Raw genomic sequence first — 16499 nt, 5'->3', positions numbered from 1 at the left:
GAAGGATCAGGGCACAGAAAGGTGGCCAGGCTGCAGCAAAACCAGAGACCAAGGGCTGGGGACAGAGCAGGACAAGGCCTGTGGTCCTGAAGCAGGCGGGAGGAGGGGTAGGGACCAGAACAGGCCTCTGAATGCTGAAAGGACAGCTGTCAGGAGCTCTGGGCTCCCTGAGGAGCAGGTAAGGAAGGCAGCTTAGGCGTCATTGTGCAAGGCCTTCCCCACCCAGTTCTCTTCCTCCTCCGATGTCCTGGCATCCTAGGGAGAGCCATTCAATCTCCTAGGTTCAAAGGCCATTAGGGAGAGAACAAGGGGAGGGATGTGGGACAGCTATGTACAGAGATATATGGCCACATACCCCTCACAGGAGCCTGATACCCATTTTACAGATGGAGAAACCAAGGCTCACAGAGGTTAGGCGACTGCCCAGGCCACATGGCCAGGCCCCACTTCCACCTGGTTATCAGGAGGAGAAGGGGCCCCAGAGGCCACCTTGTGCCCCCCTGCTTCCCCCGCCCTGACCAACCTTGCTCCTTGATGATGGTGATGTTTACCAAGCGGCGGCCAAGAGTGGCAGTGCCCATGGGCACATCGATGGCCTCCACCAGCAGCTGCTTCTCATCATCATCCTCAGGCCGGATGAAGAGGGGCACCCGCACATCTACCAGCTCCACACCCTCCTGGAACTCCACCATGCCCCGGGCATCTAGGTGAGCATGGGGGGCAGTCAGATGGGGGTCTGGAGGCCACATGGAGTGGGAGGTGCAAGGCAGCAGTGCAGGGGGCCTGCCCACCTACCCTGGTCTGCAGTGAGGGTGTAGTAGCCGGGGGCCACCTTGAGCTCATGGAAGGCTCCCTGCTCCACATGCTTTTCGGTGAGCTTCAGCAGGGCCTGCTTGGCTGCGCGGGGCGCTGTCAGCACCGTATCCACAATGGTGTGGTCCTGCCTAGGGGGGCAGGTGGGGAGGCATCAGGCTGGCCAGCATGGTGGCACTTGCCCCTGCCTGCCCCTCCTTCCTGTCCTCTCCCTATCAGAGGACAAGAGGCAGGGCAGCAAAAAGTGCAGGGTCTTTAGATCTGGGCAGTCCTAGGGCCCATGTGGGTCCCCCCACAACCCCACACCCTGCAGATTCAGCCAGGCCATTGCAACTGCATCCCCCAAGCCTCAGTGTCCTCATAGCTGAAGTGCGGTACCCCCGCCTGCCTCTCCGAGAAGGGCTGGTGATGGCGGGAGTATTTGCAGGACAGCGCAGGTGCTAAGGGTATGGGCACTGAAGTCAAACCACCTGGCTCTACTTCTTAATAACTAAGTAGTCTTGGGCAAGTTACTTAACCTCTCCAAACCTCAGTTTCTTCTTCTACGAAACAGGAATAGCAATGGTACCTGCCTCCCTGGGTTGAGAGGGATGGACAAGATACCCAGGCACAGGAAGCGCTTAGAGAAAGGCCTGGCCCATTGCAAGCGATCACAATGCTGGTCTAAATGGTTCCTACTCATGAAGATGGGGGTGCTCAGCGAGCCTGAATTCTGTTATTGCACAGTTCTGTCATCTGCTTTGAGGCCCCTGCCTCACTCCCCCCATTAAGGGTGAGGACCCGGGGTGGGAACTGGGAAAGAGGTATGTGAACTGCTGGTCCATCTTCTTGGTAAACCTGCCTGGCACCCAGAGGTGCCCACAAGATCCAGGCCTTAGAGCCCGGAGGAGGACGGAGCAGGACTGACTGCGTCTGTTCAGTTCCCTGCGGCCTACCAGGGAGCTCGTCCAGGGCCTGGCTCATAGTGAGGGCTTCACATCAGCTTTTGCTGAATGAAGGTCCTAATTCATGACAGACACATACAGCTCTCCCTTCCTGTGCGATGGGGATGGAGGTGGGTGGAGCAGGGGGCAGATGGGGCAGGTAGCTGGGGCTGGGACTGCCCCACCCACGTGTCTTCAACTCACTTCTTCCCGGCATTGGGCTGTTGCCTGTGGGGACAAAGAGGGGACAAAGATGGTCTCTGGGGTAGAGGCACGGTCTGTCTCGGATCCCTGGAACCGGGAGTTTGAGTAGCTCTCCCACCCAACCCTTGGCAGCCAGGACCCACCGGAACTTAGTCTGCTGGAGCTTGTGCGCGCCTGTGATCTGTCCGTACACCTCGCTCAGCTGCCAGGCAAGGGAGGGTCATGAGCCTCTACCCAGAGCCATCCAGGCCCAGAGGATCTCTCAGGGTTGGCTGGGGGCATGCCCATGGACATGCACACTGCCTGTCCCCTTCTGGAAACATTCACAGGGAACAGCAGGTCCCAGGATGACCCAGACCAGGCACAAGTAAAGAGAAAGCCCCTCTTTCCTTCCCAGAAAAATCCAGGTTCCACAGCTGCGTTCCCTTTGCTCTCCCACAACCATCGCAGAGATGCCAGATGCCCTGGGATTAACTTCTTTGACCCTTACATTCTCCTCCACCTCCTGGCGCAGCTGGTCACATTCTCGAGTGTCAGGCTTCAGTAAGTTCTCAGTGCAAAGGCGGCCAAGGCGCAGGGACAGCCCGTAGGGAACTAGGGGCAGGTAGGGATGGGGGTTGTCAGCCCGCTGCATGGTGGGCACCCCACAAGCCCCCTCCAGGAGCCAATGGTAGGATTGGGGGGACAATTGTCTGGCTGGGCCCCTGAGGACTGTTGTACCATCAGGAAGGGTTGAAGGTGGCCAACCCTGTGCCTGCACCCAACACCCAGAGAAAATAGGAATGGTGTGAACTGGACCCAGGAACAGTAGTGAACATGCTCTAGCCCCCGAGCGCAGCCAAGAGCTGTCGTGCACAGCCCCAGGCCTCACCCAGCTCCGTGGGGTTTGTGCTGGCAGCGTGGGTGGCAAAGCCAGGCCGCTGCACATTGTTGGTGATCTTCCAGCGGACGGTGTCACGCCCCTTGAGGTTCCCGCTGCGCAGCATGGGCGTGTCCAGGTGGTCGGAGGCCATCAGGTTCTCCCGCAGCATGTAGTGGTCCTCCTTGAAGCCCACCATGTGGCCTGTGGGACAGGGCCCTCAGCATGGGGCTCCTCCATTACCCTCCCAGACACACCCCTCCAAGTGAGCCCCTACAGCCTCCCCACTCTGTTTCAGACTCGGCCCCCACCTGCCCTTGACCCCAGCTGGGGCAAAGAGCAGTCAGCCCTGCTGCCCTCATTAGTGCCAGGCCCATACCTCGGTTGCAGCAAGGGAGAAGCGCCAGGCAGGCCTAGGAGACAAGGTGGGTGGGGGATGAGGGCCCAGGACAGCTGACCCAGGCCAGGTAAGCCTCTCTACCCTACCCATGCGAACGTCTGGAGGGGCAACAGTGCCTCCCCCCAGACACCAGGATATAAGGCAGTGCTGGGATTGAGGTGTGGGGCGTACAGGGCAAGTACAGAGGGGCAGTGCGTTCCCAAAGTTTGTGCCATGGGACCCTGGTCCTGCCAGATGCTCTGTAAAGGTTCTGTGATCAAACTCATTTGGGAAGCATGCCCCTCTTATAGTTTCACTATGCACAGACCAAAGGCTCTGAGAAGTCCTGCAGAGAAGAAACCTGTTTCTCAAATGTATTTGATCACAGACTTCTTTCCCTCTGCAGCCACACTAATACTCCACACCTGGGATGCTAGAGCGTTGTCCCTGCACCTACAGTTCAGGTTTCTGTGCCCTGCCATTCTCCATGCTTTGCTCTTCTGTCTTTTCTCTCCAGTGAGACTGGCAGCCGCTGGTGGGCAGGGCCCTTCCTCCCCTGCTGACTGCCATGGCCCTCTGCATGGGGCTGGCCCCAGGACTGATGCTCCCAGGTTCCAGCCACTGATGATTGGCAGAGGTGAGGGGCTAGGTGTGGGGGCACTAAAGCTGGGCAGAAGACAGGTTTGCCTGACCGCGGCTCCCTACGAGGACCCTGGCCGGGGGCTAGGTCCCTGGCAGGGGTGGGGACCCTGCTGGGGGACCCGGGGAGCACTCACCTTGCAGCAGGCACAGTACTTCCAGCAGAGGAGCAGCAGCAGGGCCAGGAGCAGCAGCAGGAAGATGAGCAGGGGGATGAGCCACCAGAAGGAGCCGGGAGGGCAGTCTAGGCGGGAGAGAGGAGGGAGAGGAGCGGTGGTGCCCATCCTGCACCAGGGCCTCGTGGGCCGCCCCCTCCCGGGCTGCCAGCTCACCCTTCTTCCTGTGCACCAGGACAGTGCTGTTGGGCCCGGGGAAGCCATCGCCCTCCACGGTGTAGCTGTAGGTGCAGTCGTCATCTTCGTCCCGGAAGGAGCAGTACTCTACCACCTCATCAGCTGCACCCACAGACAGTCAGCAGGGTACCCCTGCCCCACCCCACGGGACCCCAGGGCCTGGTGAGATGTCCTTTACTCTGCGGCCCGTGCTGCCTCTGCAGGGCAGAAGGCATATCTCTGGGGAAGGACACAAGCCCCCTGGCACAGGGACAGGGTGAAGTGGGGTGCTGCCTTGCTCTTTGCCCAGGGGCATCAAAGGCTGCTCATCTGTGTCCCTCCACTCCCCGTGCTGGGCATCACTCGGGAGCTTGGCTTCTAGAACACTTATCTGACCTGGAGGAAAGGAGGCTATGCGCCCCCATGGCCCGATTGTGTGTGCCTGCTGTGTTCACGCCTTACTCAGCTCTTCGCCCCCTGCTCAAGCCAGGTGCCTCCTCCCCATCTTCTTTGGTTCCTGCTCAGCTGTGCCCCCTGCCCAGGTCTGTGTGCCCTGTCTGGATCCTGTGACCTCTCCCAGGTCTGGAATCCTTCTCTCTGGACTGCACAACCTCGAACTGGATTATGAGTTCCCTGCCCAGCTCTATAGCCACTAGATGAGTGACACCTCTAGCCCCATCGCTTACCCCCTACCTAGTTTCTCAGCACCCCCTGGCCCTCGGCCCTGCCCCGTACCTTTCTTAAGCTCATCCACCATCTTGACCTTGAAGCTGCACTCCTCACACGTATGCCCCTTCTTCTCACCAGTGCCCCAAGCCTGGCACTGCACGCAGGAACGCAGGTCCTCACAAAGGCCCAGGCGGATCTGGGTGGGCAAGGAGGGCAGGCGGGCACTGTGCTGGACAGGCCTCTACCAAGCCCACTCTTCCAACCTCTCACCCTTGGACCGCTCCTATGGCACCAGGCTCAGCCCTGTATGCCTTGCTCCATGCCCGAGGTTCCCATCCCCACACCCCAGAGATCCTACACTTACGGCTGAGTGGCTGATCTCACAGGTGCTGTCCACGGTGTAGAGCGATTGCTGTTTGCAGTGGCAGCGACCACACTCACAGTTGCCACGCCCATTACAGATACCCTGGGGCAAGAGGAGGGACCACTGAGCCAGCTGGACCCCAATCCCTGCCTGAGAGGATGCGTGGTTCTGACCGGGGCTCTCTCTTCCACCCCACACTGCCAGCTTCACGCCCAGGCCTACCCCTTTGCTGTCAATGCAGGTGGCATTGCTGAGAGGACATTCACAGCTTGAGCCTGTCCAGCCAGTCGCGCACACACACTGGCCCATGGAGCAGTGTCCCCGGGCTGCAGAGATGGGAAGGGAAGGGAGAGGAGAACCACATTCATACCTGCAGTCCTGGTTACCCACCTGCTGGGAGGCCCTGTGGGATCTGAACCTTGGGAGTCAAGATGTCCCTAGCCAGGGGCAGGGACATCTCTTCCTCGGTTCCTTGGAATTTCCTTCCCTCCATCTCTCCATCTCAATTCCACTTTCTACCTTCCACTCTGCAGCCAGAGTGACTGTCCCAAAACACAAATGCAATCATGTGTCTCCCCTGTTTAAGAACTCTAATGAGTCCAAGCCAATGCAACAAGGTAAGAAAAACAATAAAACATAAAAATATTAGAAAGTAATAAATAAAACTGTCATTATTTTCAAGTAACAAGTCACAAAATATCAGTAATCTATAGATAAATTATTAGGTTTCATAAGTGAGTTTAACAACGTGGCTGGATACAAGGTTAACATACAAATAGCTAAAAAATGACATCAAAACCAATGATTCCTTTTGACACAAATGATAAAGCCCAATATCCTTAGACTAGACTAAGGGCTGATTAACTATGGCCTGCAAACCAAATCTAACTCACTACCTAATTTTGCAAAAGTTTTATTGGAATGCAGCCATATTCATGTGTTTATGTATTGTCTCTAGCTGCTTTCTGCTATAATGGCATGTGACAGAGACCATATGGCTCACAAAGCTGAAAGTACTTACTTTCTGGCTTTTGAAGAAAAAGTTTGGACTAGACTTAGAACTGGAACTTTCCTAGACTGAAACCCACCCTTTCGTACCCTGGCCCTGTCTCCTTCCCCAGCGGCATCTCCCTTCCCTCCTCTCTTGCAGTTCTGCCTGTGCCAAACATCGGTCTTTCTTTAGATACACTGGGATCTCCTTGCATTTATATGCACACACTCTGGGATGCACAGTTGAAGAGAAGAAATGGCAGACAAAAGCAAGAACAGAGGAAAGGTAGAAAAGTAGGGGCTTAACTCCCAGTGGCAAGTATACAGCTGGGGCTTCATAAGTATTTGATGAGTGGATTTTCATCCACTCTCTGCCATTTGGCCGGTGGATCCTTCCTTGTGGCCCCTGTCTGGGCTCTGTGACAGAAGCCCTGGCCTAAGTGCCCATGGCCTGGACCATCCTGCTAGGCCCTGTGGGGCTACAGAGGACACGTAGCTCCAGGCTCTGTGTGCTAGAAATGCAGCATCTTCTAAGAGAGGGAAGACAGGCATCCATATACTATCAACCACTGAGGGCTGAGCTGGGTGGGACTCACTCCGATGAGATGGGAGACTGGAGAAAGGGATGGGCATAGACTGGAGGACCTCAGGGGCGCCAGGGTCTTAAACACAGGGGGCAAGGGCCTTGAGCGTCAAGATCGTAAAGGGGGAAAGAGGTCCGGGTTGCGTGTGGACTTAGGGGAAGCTCTCAGGGAGTCCAGAGGGGGGCTGGGTCTGAACGTGGGGATTCTGACTGTCAGCCTGGGGCAGGGCAAGGGCCAGGCAACCCCTGGCCACAGGGGCCGTTGAGCTCACCGTTGCAGAGGAACCCAGAGTTGCGGGGACACTGGAAGTTGTCGAATTCGCAGAACGGACCCTCATAGCGGCCTTCCCCGTAGCACACACAGCGCCCACACTGGCACTCGCCGCGCCCAGAGCACGGCTTGTTCTCACCCTCCCGCAGGCAGGGCTGTGTGTCGCTCAGCAAGCCAGTGGAGCAGCTGCAGGTCTTGCCGCTCCTGAGGAAGGTGCCAGTCATGTGCCCATAGCCCGGGAGGACGGCTGGGGCTCTTACTATTCCATTTTACGGATGAGGACACTGAGACTCTGAGAGGGCCATCGTGGGTCTGAGTCACGCAGACAGCAGTGGCTGAGCGGACACTCAAACCTCAGTCCCCTGAGACCCTCCCAGGGTCCCTTCATCAAGTTATGACAGACTTGTTCAGTGTCTTGAAGCTTAAAAAGCCCTTACTACATTCATGTTCAAGCTCATTTCTGACTAGGTAATTTGTGCACATGGTTCAGGATACTAAAGTTAAAACAGGTATGGAGTGAAAAGTAAGTCTCCCTCCTGTGCCTGTCCCTTAACACCCAGTCCCCACGCCCTGACAACCACCACAGTCCTGATTCTTGCAGGTCTTTCCAGAGATATCCTCCATATCTCTGCATTTTAAAGTGCTTTGAACTGGAGCCACCTTGCTATGACCTGCCACCCCACCCTCAGCTGGGCACCCATGGTGTGCCCAGTCCCCTCTGGGAGCCACTAGCATCCTGGGTACTGGCTTCACTCCACACACTTACCAGCCCTCATAGCACACACAGTGTCCACACATGAAGTCGCCACTGAAGTTGCAGCGAGGTGACTTCACCTCCTTTTGCTAGAACGAGAGGGTGACGGGGTGTGGGAGGAGGGGGGCTAGGCCCACTGGACGTTTCTGCTGCCTCTGTCCCTCAGGGCGCCCCACAAGGGCGATTGTGGCCGCAGGAGGCTCTGCTCCAGTACTCAGGGCCGGAGCGGTCAGCCCTGCTCCTCCCTCCCACCTGGCAGGGCCATGTCGTACCAGCTCACAGGGACACACGTCACAGACGATGCCCACGTCCATCCTGAGCCCGTCAGAGAAGGAGGGCTTCAGGTGGATGCTGCCCTTCTGGTCCGCGGCTGACAGCTGGCACACATGCTTCCCATCCAGATGCTCGATGGCCTGCAGCTTCACGTCATAGGTGCCCTGCAGGGACCCCACTGTCATCCAAGGTGGGCCTGGCCAGACAACCAGGAGGGGAAGGCTCTTGGCCCTCAAGTTTCAAGGCTGTTCCTGGATCCCTGACACCAGCATCCTGCTCACCGTTCTTCAGGGTTGAGGACTTACTCCTTCCAGGCACAGTCAGAATGACAATAGCAACGACAGAAACAAGAACCGCATACAGGCCATTCATGCATCTGAGCAACCCCCTGAGCTCCATGCTCATTAACCCCTCTGTCCAATGAGGACAAGACAAAGAGCACCAAGCTCAGCCAAGTGTCTGACTGGGGGCTTTGAACCTGGGCCTGTCTGACTTGGAGGCCACACTAGACCTCTGCCTGGGCAGAACCCCCACCTCCGGGTGCTGTGCGTGCCCTCCCTGCCCCGAGGTCCCCACAGAGGCCTACCACTTCTCCCCGCTGGATGCGAAAGGACCCAGTCTCTGTCTTTGGGAACTTTTTGGAGGTGACTTCTGTCTGTAGGCCTCGGGGGCTTTCCAGGGCTCGGATGTCCAGGTTGGAGCGAATTCGCTAAAGGAGGCAAGTGGTGGTCTGGGCGGGGAGTCTGGGCTCACCCACTCTGGCCTGGCCTGGCTCTGCTCCACCTCCACGTGCATGGAAGACTGGGGTGGGGGTGGGGGGGTCGAGGTGGCAGAACCTGCAGGAACCCGGGGCCAGGCTATGGTGTGCTCCTCAGGACCCCCAGGGACCACCAGAGACCCTTCTTCACTGGCCTATCCCATTTCTCAACCCTGGATAAGACATCTTTTGCCCATTCTGCCTCTTGTGCAGCCCTGCCCAGAAGGACTCAGATTGGGGCCCACGCCACCCCTCACATTGAAAGCCTCCTCCAGCAGATCCACAATGTTAGATGAGTCCTCCTGCAGCAGCCCCAGCGAGGAGACGGGGAAATACGTGCGCAGCTTCTGCAGGAGAGAATGCCACGCCGGGGCTAAGTCCTTGACAAATATCATCTTGTTGACTCCAGGTAACAGCTTTGGGGTTATTCCCACTTTGCAGAGGGGGAAACTAAGGCCCAGAACCTGCTGGTGTATTCCAGCTCCTGCCCTGTTAGCTCTCCCCTGCTTGGGAGCTGGGTTGGGGGTGGGCATATGACCTCCCTGTCCCACCAGGGCCCACTCCCAGGGTGGGAGGGGCCAAAACTTTTGGGAAGGAAGAAAGGAAATGAGGAAAGAAGAAAGGTAGGAAGGGAGGGAGGACGTCTGAGAAGGTCCGTGGACCGCCCCCAACCCCGAACCCTCTCCCCAGGGAGGCCCCGCCCCTTACATCGTAGTAGCTGTAGGAGTGGTTGGTGACCGCGAAGATGGGGATGATGTTGTATCTGCCGAGCAGGCGCACCAGGGTGGGCACAGACGGGTAGTCCTGGGCCCTGAACCGGGTGTAGGTGCCCGTGGCGTCCAGGTGGCATTGCTCGTCATTGCGGCTCATGATGCCGGCCAGCACGTTGGCGCCGTCGGCCTCATAGTGGAAGGCCGACTCGGTGGAGAACACCAGCAAGTGGGTGCTGTCGGGGCGCCAGCCAATGTCCATCTGGGAAGGACAAAGACGGGATGCCCATCAAGCTTTATGCCTGTTGGCGATATGCATCGAAGTGTAGTGCCTGACAGTGAACGTGTGTCCCAGCATGGACGCAGCTAAGGCACGGGATGGACAGCATGCAGCCACCATGCATGTGACAGACAGCACGTGAGTGATGACAGTGAAAAAGAGAAACCAAGGATGGGGGACAGGAAACAGTTGGAGACTTGTAGCATCAGCAGGGAAATTGGGTGGGAGGCTGGCTTTGGAATCTGAAGATTCCAGAACCCCAGGACTTATGTCTGCCTTGCTGGCCAACACAGAAGCAGGCTGTGACTGCTCAGGTTGGGGGACCTTGCTGCATGGCACAGCTAAACCCAGATCGTAATCAAGGGCCACCTAGAGGAGTCTTTGGGCCGGGGCCTCAGCTTGGCCCCAGAGCAGGCCAGTGGGCAGCTGGTGCCCTTGGAGAAAAGCACAGTCCTGGTCTGGGCTGGCAGGACTCTCGCTAGCACTCACCGTGCACACAGCCGTCTGCAGCATGGCATCAAAACCCCCTTCAGGAGCGTCCAGGTTGCCTGAGACCCGTTCCCCTTGCAGTTTATTGCGGAACTCCTTCACGTCTCTTGTCAGGCTGATGACGTTCTTGAAGGAGAAGGGGGGGTCACTGTTGGGCCAGGGCTCCTTCAGCCTGGGCAGGGGGGGCAGGGAGAGAGAGTCAGGAGGAGGAGACCCCACAGACACCATGCCCACCCTCTCTGGGGACCATCCCCGAGGCTCTTTTCAACCAGAAGACTTTTTTTTTTTTTTTGAGAGGGCATCTCTCATATTTATTGATCAAATGGTTGTTAACAACAATAAAATTCTGTGTAGGGGAGTCAATGCTCAATGCACAATCATTAATCCACCCCAAGCCTAATTCTCAACAGTCTCCAATCTTCTGAAGCATAACGAACAAGTTCTTACATGGTGAACAAATTCTTACATAGTAAATAAGTTCAACCAGAAGACTTTTAAGTGCCTGGGTGCAGAGTGGGCGGGCCACATGGCCCAGACCCCTGCCCAGAGGGTCACTCACTTCTCAGGCCTCATGTCTGTCTGAGGGACGCTCACTTTGTCCACAAACTTGCCAAATCCAATAGTGTAGTCGCTGGTGAGCTGGCTCAGGACCCCAGCTGGGAGTCAACAGGAAAAAGAGGGAGCAGCTGAACCCTCACATCCCTGCCTCAACACAGGGGCACAGGGCTGGCGTGGGAAGGAGGAGGGACATCACGTGTTGGGTATCATTTCATGCTTACAGTAGCCCTTGTCCCTGTTTACAGATGAGGGAAATGGGACTCGGAGGACCCAGAGTCCTGCGTGGAACATGTCGGATGGGGGCGGGTGCAGAGCTGGGACTGCACCTCAGCCTCAGGGCTGTGGGTGCTCCCGGGACCAGAGGGCTCTGCTGCCCACTCGGCCTGGGCCTTCTGAGGTCCGCAGTGGTCAGCGGGGTCTGACTGGGACCCCCCTGAGGGGGGAGGGTGTTCTTGGGGGACTCAGATGTCCTGTCTTTTCTTTCAGGTGGCTGCAGCTATGCTGAGCCCTGGTCTCCTGAGGAGGCGCCCCGCCAGCTGGGGGAGGCCACCCCATCATGCCCTGGCCCACCCACGTCCTCCACACGGGCCCAGCCGTACCCAGCTTCTCCCCCATGTTCTTCAGGTTGTCCAGATCGTCAGACATGGAGTAGGAGAAGTCCATGAGGATGTACAGGTCCACGGGGCTCTCCAGGGGCTCGAACACATCCAGATGGAAGTGCTGCTCCTCGCCTGGCCGCAGCCGGGCCCGCAGGCCCTGGGGGGACACCTGGCTGCGTCGCAGGGTGGTGTCAATCTGGGTCTCCTGTGTTCAGGGAAGGGGGCAGCTGGCTTGGATGGTCACTCCAGAGGCCCGACGGGGAGCCTTTCAGCTCAGCCAGGGGACACAATGGACCTCCATAAACAGCCAGTCCTGAGCATGGCAGGCCCCCCTCCCTTGACCCCTGCTCCAGGCACCTCTGTGATCTTGAAGTTGCCATTCATGACCACCATGCTCTTCTGCCGGCAGCCTGCAGCCAGCAGCTCTATCACGGTATTGCAGCGTCTGTCCTTGAACATCTGGCCGGAAGGAAACGGGGTCAGGAGGCCGTGCCCATCCCCTCACTGCCCCAGCCCTGGATTTATTCCCTCTGACTTTCCTGACCCTCCCCTGTTCTCCCACACCTGCCTGGCCCAAGGCTGGGCTGAGGGTGTGGCAAGTGTGGATGTGACCAGAGCCAGGGCTGGGGCATGGCAGGGTGGGGCTCCCAGGCTGGGGCCCCCGCGAAGGAAGGTGGGCAGGCTGGCAGCCGCTCACCTCGTCAGTGCAGTAAGCACAGTCCTTGTCCACGCGGATGCACTCTGTGCAGCTACTCACCGGGGCCTTCTTGCAACGGTTTGCTGAGGACAAGCAGGCAGACCCATTGAGATGGACCTCACCAGTGACCGAGCCCTTTCCCACGCACACCCTTATTTGAGGGAGGTGGGGATTATCTCCCCAGTCACCAAGGAAGGAATGGAGGTCAGCAGGTATGTGGTCTTCCCCCCAGGTAGCCCAGCTAAAAACTGGCAGAGCTAGGTCTTAAACCTGAGCTTTCCACTCAAGTCTGGAGGGAAGGATGGTAGGGGCTGAGACAGAGGCCTGGCCCACTTGCTAGTGGGGCCACCCTGGCCATCCCCCGCACCTGCCCCTCCATGGTAAAGGGGACTGTGTACCTTGTTTATGACTGTATCTCCAGGGCCCAGCCCAAGCCTGACTTACAGTAAGTTGTTGGTAAACGAAGGAAGTAAAAAACATAAAGAACTCCAGCGTTTCTGCAAGATTATTGGGGCTTCCTTTGCTTCTCTCCAGTTAAAATCATACTGGGACCTACTACATGCACCCGGTGTACACAGTGGGTGATCTCCTGGGCTCCAGGGGTGCTGTCAATGCTTACCAGTGGCTCTGGTGAGGCAGGGGAGGCCCTCACTTGCACCATTTGCCAGTGTCCAGGGTGCAAATACTCCTACCGTGGCCTATTTCAAGCTGTGAACATGGCTTGTACTGCCAGGCAAAATTTCATTGGTAGGAGCTGGCCCAGGCCTTTGCTGACTGCAGACACTCAGAGAGCAGGTGATAGGCCACCGGTCTCTCTCCTCCAAATTCCTATAAAGCTTTTCAGCTTGGCTTTCGAGGCCTCAGCACATCCTGCAAGTGCCTTGGTGCTCTGGCCGGGAGTCTTCTCTCTCCTCTAGACCAAGCCACCCTCCCCTCAGTATTCTTGTCCACGCTGCTCGGGCTTACAGTTCCCCAGCCCTCGAAGTGGGCAGTGGTTGGTTGTTGAATGGCTAAGTGAGTGTCCTGGCAAGACCCCATGAGAGGCGCCTGTGTGAGGGCAGTGCCTTGAAAGATGCCAAGAGGGGTGCTGCAGGGAGGTGCTGGACTTACCCACATGCCCAGGGAGGCTCATGCTCAGCAGGGCGGCCAGCAGCAGCCTGGTCAGCGGGCTGGGATGCGGCCCTGCCATCCTCTTCCTCCTGTGTAACAGCAGTAATTGACATGACGTTCCACCGCTCTGGTCCCACTGTCAGCTCACTAGGTCCCCATCAGGGCTCCACCATTCCCATTGCACAGGTGTGGAAGCGGAGACTCTGAGAGCTTCGGTGATGTTTCAAGGCCAACGGCCTGGCGAGTGGCAGGACCCAGGGCCCCAGCTCCTCCTTTCCACTGCCCCTTTGCTGCCTCCACCAGAGTGGCTACCCTGCAGGCCTGTGCCCTGCTGAGAGAGGCCCCCACCCTCTCACCAGTGAGGACTCTGGGCTCTGAGCTTGTCCCATAGCCAAGTCTCTTGTGCTGGTGTCCCTGAGGACAGGGCAGGCTTATTCTGTCTTTGCCTTTCAGACCCCAGTGGGTCTGGGTCAGGTCTCACCCAACAGGGGGGCCACCTCCTAAGGATCTCTACCTTCCTGCCCCCTCTCTGTCTTGGCCCACTTACCCTTTGGTGAGGGTGATTTGGTCACAAGGAGAGGGGTCCCTCCCAAAGTTTGGGGGCTGCAGAGGGGAGGGGGCAGCTCACTGCACTCCACTAGGTTCTGCAATGGCTGCCTAACCCTTCAGAGGTAGGGTCCCCTGTCTTGTCCCCTCTGCCTGCCCCAGAATTGAGTTTTGAAGGCCCCTGAGCAGATCACTTTTCAAAAGTTAGCCCAGAGCTAATTACAAGCCCCTCCTGCCTACTCACACACACATACGTATACACAGGTGCCAGGCCCCCCCAGGAGCCCCACCTATCTTTGCTTCACTATTAAGCCATTTCAACTTATCACTGACCTTCAGGGCAGGCACTGGCATTCAAAGGCCTTTTAAAAGATGGGTAGGTAGCTTGCTGCCTCAGGAAGAGAAGGGGCTGACCAGAGCCACCAGGCCCTCAGAGCTGAGGGCAAAGGTTAGGGCCAGGGCCTTTCCCTAGGGCCCATCCCCCAGTGGCCTAAGAGCATGCCCACTGGCCCTCCTTGGATCCTTCCCAGTCCCTGGCCTGTGGGGAAGGGGCAGCCCCAGTGTCTGGGGAGACGAGGTCCCCACAATGCTGGGGAGGCCTGTGGCAGAGGCAGGAAGGCATTGCCTGCCTCCCTCCAAGGCAAATGGCCCCCAAGAGGTTCCGACATATCCCCAGGCAAAGCCCTTTGGGGAGGAGCCACCACCTAAGAGGGGCCTGGAGTAAGGGAGCCTGGAGTAAGGGAGCCCTGAGCCAGCCAGCAGGGGTGCTCCTGCGGGAAATGACTGCCCTGCAGCTCTGGGGTGTGGGCACCACACCCACATGCTACACAATACAGGCTGCAGACTGCGTCCTCCCTGGGGCACCATTACACATGCAGGTATGGGCACTGGAGGGCTGAGCTCAGCTCTTAATCACCCTCCTGTGCCCACGGGCTGGGTACACAGCAGGCACATGCCCAGCCCTTTATGTACATGATTGCTATTTAATCTGTGCAAGAACCCAGTGGGGCATGACTGCATTATTCCCATTTCTCAGATGAGAAGACTGCAGGGGCCTTCCTCACCCCACAGCCAGCAGTGGGGAAGCCTGAACTGGCCCCACAGTCCAGACTCCCCCACCCCGCCATTTAACCTCCACATTATCCTCAGAGGCCATACGATGGCAGTTAGGGTCCTAAACAAACTCAGGAGTGTTTTGTTTGATTCAACTTGTGCTTAGTATTTAAAGCACTCAAACACACGCTCTCCAGGCCACCTGGGCCCCACCAGGGCCTTTTGGTGCACCGGGGAGTATGTGATCGCCAGCCGGAATGGTGTCATGCTGCAGCACACCCAGGGACGTGCATGTGCACGGACACGCACACTGTGACCCACACACCACACACAGGCTCAAAGCTCTCCCCACCCCACCCGCCCTTTCACCCCACAGGACCCCTGCTCAGCCCCTCTGCACCTGCCCACCACAGCTGTCCCCTCCAGCTTTCCCACCTCAGCTTATCTATTACCCACGGAACTCAGGCCAAGGAGCCAGGCACCCTTCCCCAGGTCGTATGTCCCCTCAGCCCGCAGGATGGAGATCCTCAGCCTTCACTCCAGCTGTGCCCCAAGCAGCAGCCTCCAGACCACTTTGTGCTCAGTCCTCAGGCTCAGGGTGTGGCAAGGCCATGGGGCAGGAGAGGAGCCTAGAGCCCGCCCCTGAAGCCTTGGAGATTCTCTACACCCCAGCTAGAGGGCCACCCAAGGGCTGAGCGGTGGGAAAGGGAGCTGGCACTGCGGGAGGTTACAGTGGTGAGCACAGCCCCCGGGCTATTGGAAGAGGTCAGGAGAGCTTCCTGGAGGAAGGGTGTCCAGAGCCGACTTTGGGAGGGCAGGTGTGTGCTTGGCTACCAGGAAAGTCAGGGACTCCCCAGGCCCTAGATGGACTGCCATGTCACACCAGCAGGCCCTGCCCAGCCGAACAGGGTGGGGCTGTGACTCTGGGTGGCTGCTCCCCCTACCTTCTTTGCAAACGTCAGAGGGACCCAGCCCAGCAGACCTGCCAGCCACCGACTGACCTCTGTGCACTTCTCCCACACACCCACCGAATGCCCACGCCTCTCCCTGCCGCCCTCCTCTAGCCCAGGCCCACAACCTTCTCCAGCTCCCCTGCCGCTCTGCCCCTAGCTGCCCCGGGTATAATACCCCAGCAAGCTGGGCACCTGCCCTGGACAGCATGGAGAGAGGGGGTCAGGGCCGCCAGTTTTCAGGACAGGAAGAGCAGAGGAAACAAAAGCCACCCGGCCCTACCAGCCAGCCCTCCCAGCCAGTGCCCCTGGGCAGCTGCCGAGGCTGGAGTGGGCACTCTCCTCTCCTGGCCTCAGAGGTCCCAGAACGGGCGCCCCGCCCTGGCGCCCCGGGACACGGGAGGGGCGAGAGGGGTGAGTGCCGGCGACCCCCGGCTGCCCTCCCGCCCTGAGCCCGTGTCGCTGGGGTGCCTGCGGGACCTACCTTGGCGGGACTCGCGCCCTGGCCGCGCTGGGCTCCGCTCGGCGGCTCTGGCTGCCGGCGCGCGCGGGCGAGCGGGACCGTCCGGAGGGCGGGCTTCAGGGAGGGCGGGCAGCCGGCGGCGGCGGGGAGGGGGCCGCTTTATGGGGCGGGCGGCAGGTAGGAAGGAGGCGCTGGTGAGTCAGGCCGCCGCATTCCTGTGCACCGCGCGCACCT

At 58.6% G+C, this 16499-nt stretch overlaps 1 protein-coding gene across 6 annotated transcripts in view; it reads right to left on the bottom strand.

Moving 5' to 3' along the window:
• Positions 1–16499, bottom strand: part of ITGB4 (integrin subunit beta 4) — a 27832-nt gene extending 11333 nt beyond the window's left edge. Inside the window, exons 1-25 of one of the 6 annotated variants that reach the window (XM_036900208.2) lie at positions 16287–16499; positions 13254–13342; positions 12144–12226; positions 11804–11905; positions 11447–11651; positions 10849–10945; positions 10290–10461; positions 9519–9782; positions 9068–9157; positions 8640–8762; positions 8053–8217; positions 7793–7869; positions 7028–7230; positions 5405–5508; positions 5183–5284; positions 4885–5014; positions 4150–4272; positions 3955–4061; positions 3179–3212; positions 2812–3003; positions 2431–2534; positions 2084–2142; positions 1941–1964; positions 796–944; positions 524–703 (exon numbers count right to left, since the gene is read on the bottom strand). In XM_036900208.2, the coding sequence (XP_036756103.2) occupies positions 524–703; positions 796–944; positions 1941–1964; positions 2084–2142; positions 2431–2534; positions 2812–3003; positions 3179–3212; positions 3955–4061; positions 4150–4272; positions 4885–5014; positions 5183–5284; positions 5405–5508; positions 7028–7230; positions 7793–7869; positions 8053–8217; positions 8640–8762; positions 9068–9157; positions 9519–9782; positions 10290–10461; positions 10849–10945; positions 11447–11651; positions 11804–11905; positions 12144–12226; positions 13254–13332 (2968 nt within the window). In that variant the 5' untranslated portion in view covers positions 13333–13342; positions 16287–16499. Of the gene's footprint in view, positions 1–523; positions 704–795; positions 945–1940; positions 1965–2083; positions 2143–2430; positions 2535–2811; positions 3004–3178; positions 3213–3954; positions 4062–4149; positions 4273–4884; positions 5015–5182; positions 5285–5404; positions 5509–7027; positions 7231–7792; positions 7870–8052; positions 8218–8639; positions 8763–9067; positions 9158–9518; positions 9783–10289; positions 10462–10848; positions 10946–11446; positions 11652–11803; positions 11906–12143; positions 12227–13253; positions 13343–16286 lie in introns of those variants that run through there. The other 5 variants (XM_036900207.2, XM_036900209.2, XM_036900210.2 and 2 more) reach the window with 5 other exon arrangements.

This window comes from Manis pentadactyla, chromosome 4 (genome assembly GCF_030020395.1).
Source record: "Manis pentadactyla isolate mManPen7 chromosome 4, mManPen7.hap1, whole genome shotgun sequence".
NCBI classification, from domain to species: Eukaryota; Metazoa; Chordata; class Mammalia; order Pholidota; family Manidae; genus Manis; species Manis pentadactyla.
Note: the sequence above shows the minus strand (reverse complement) of the source record. Positions and strands in the feature narration are given on the sequence as shown.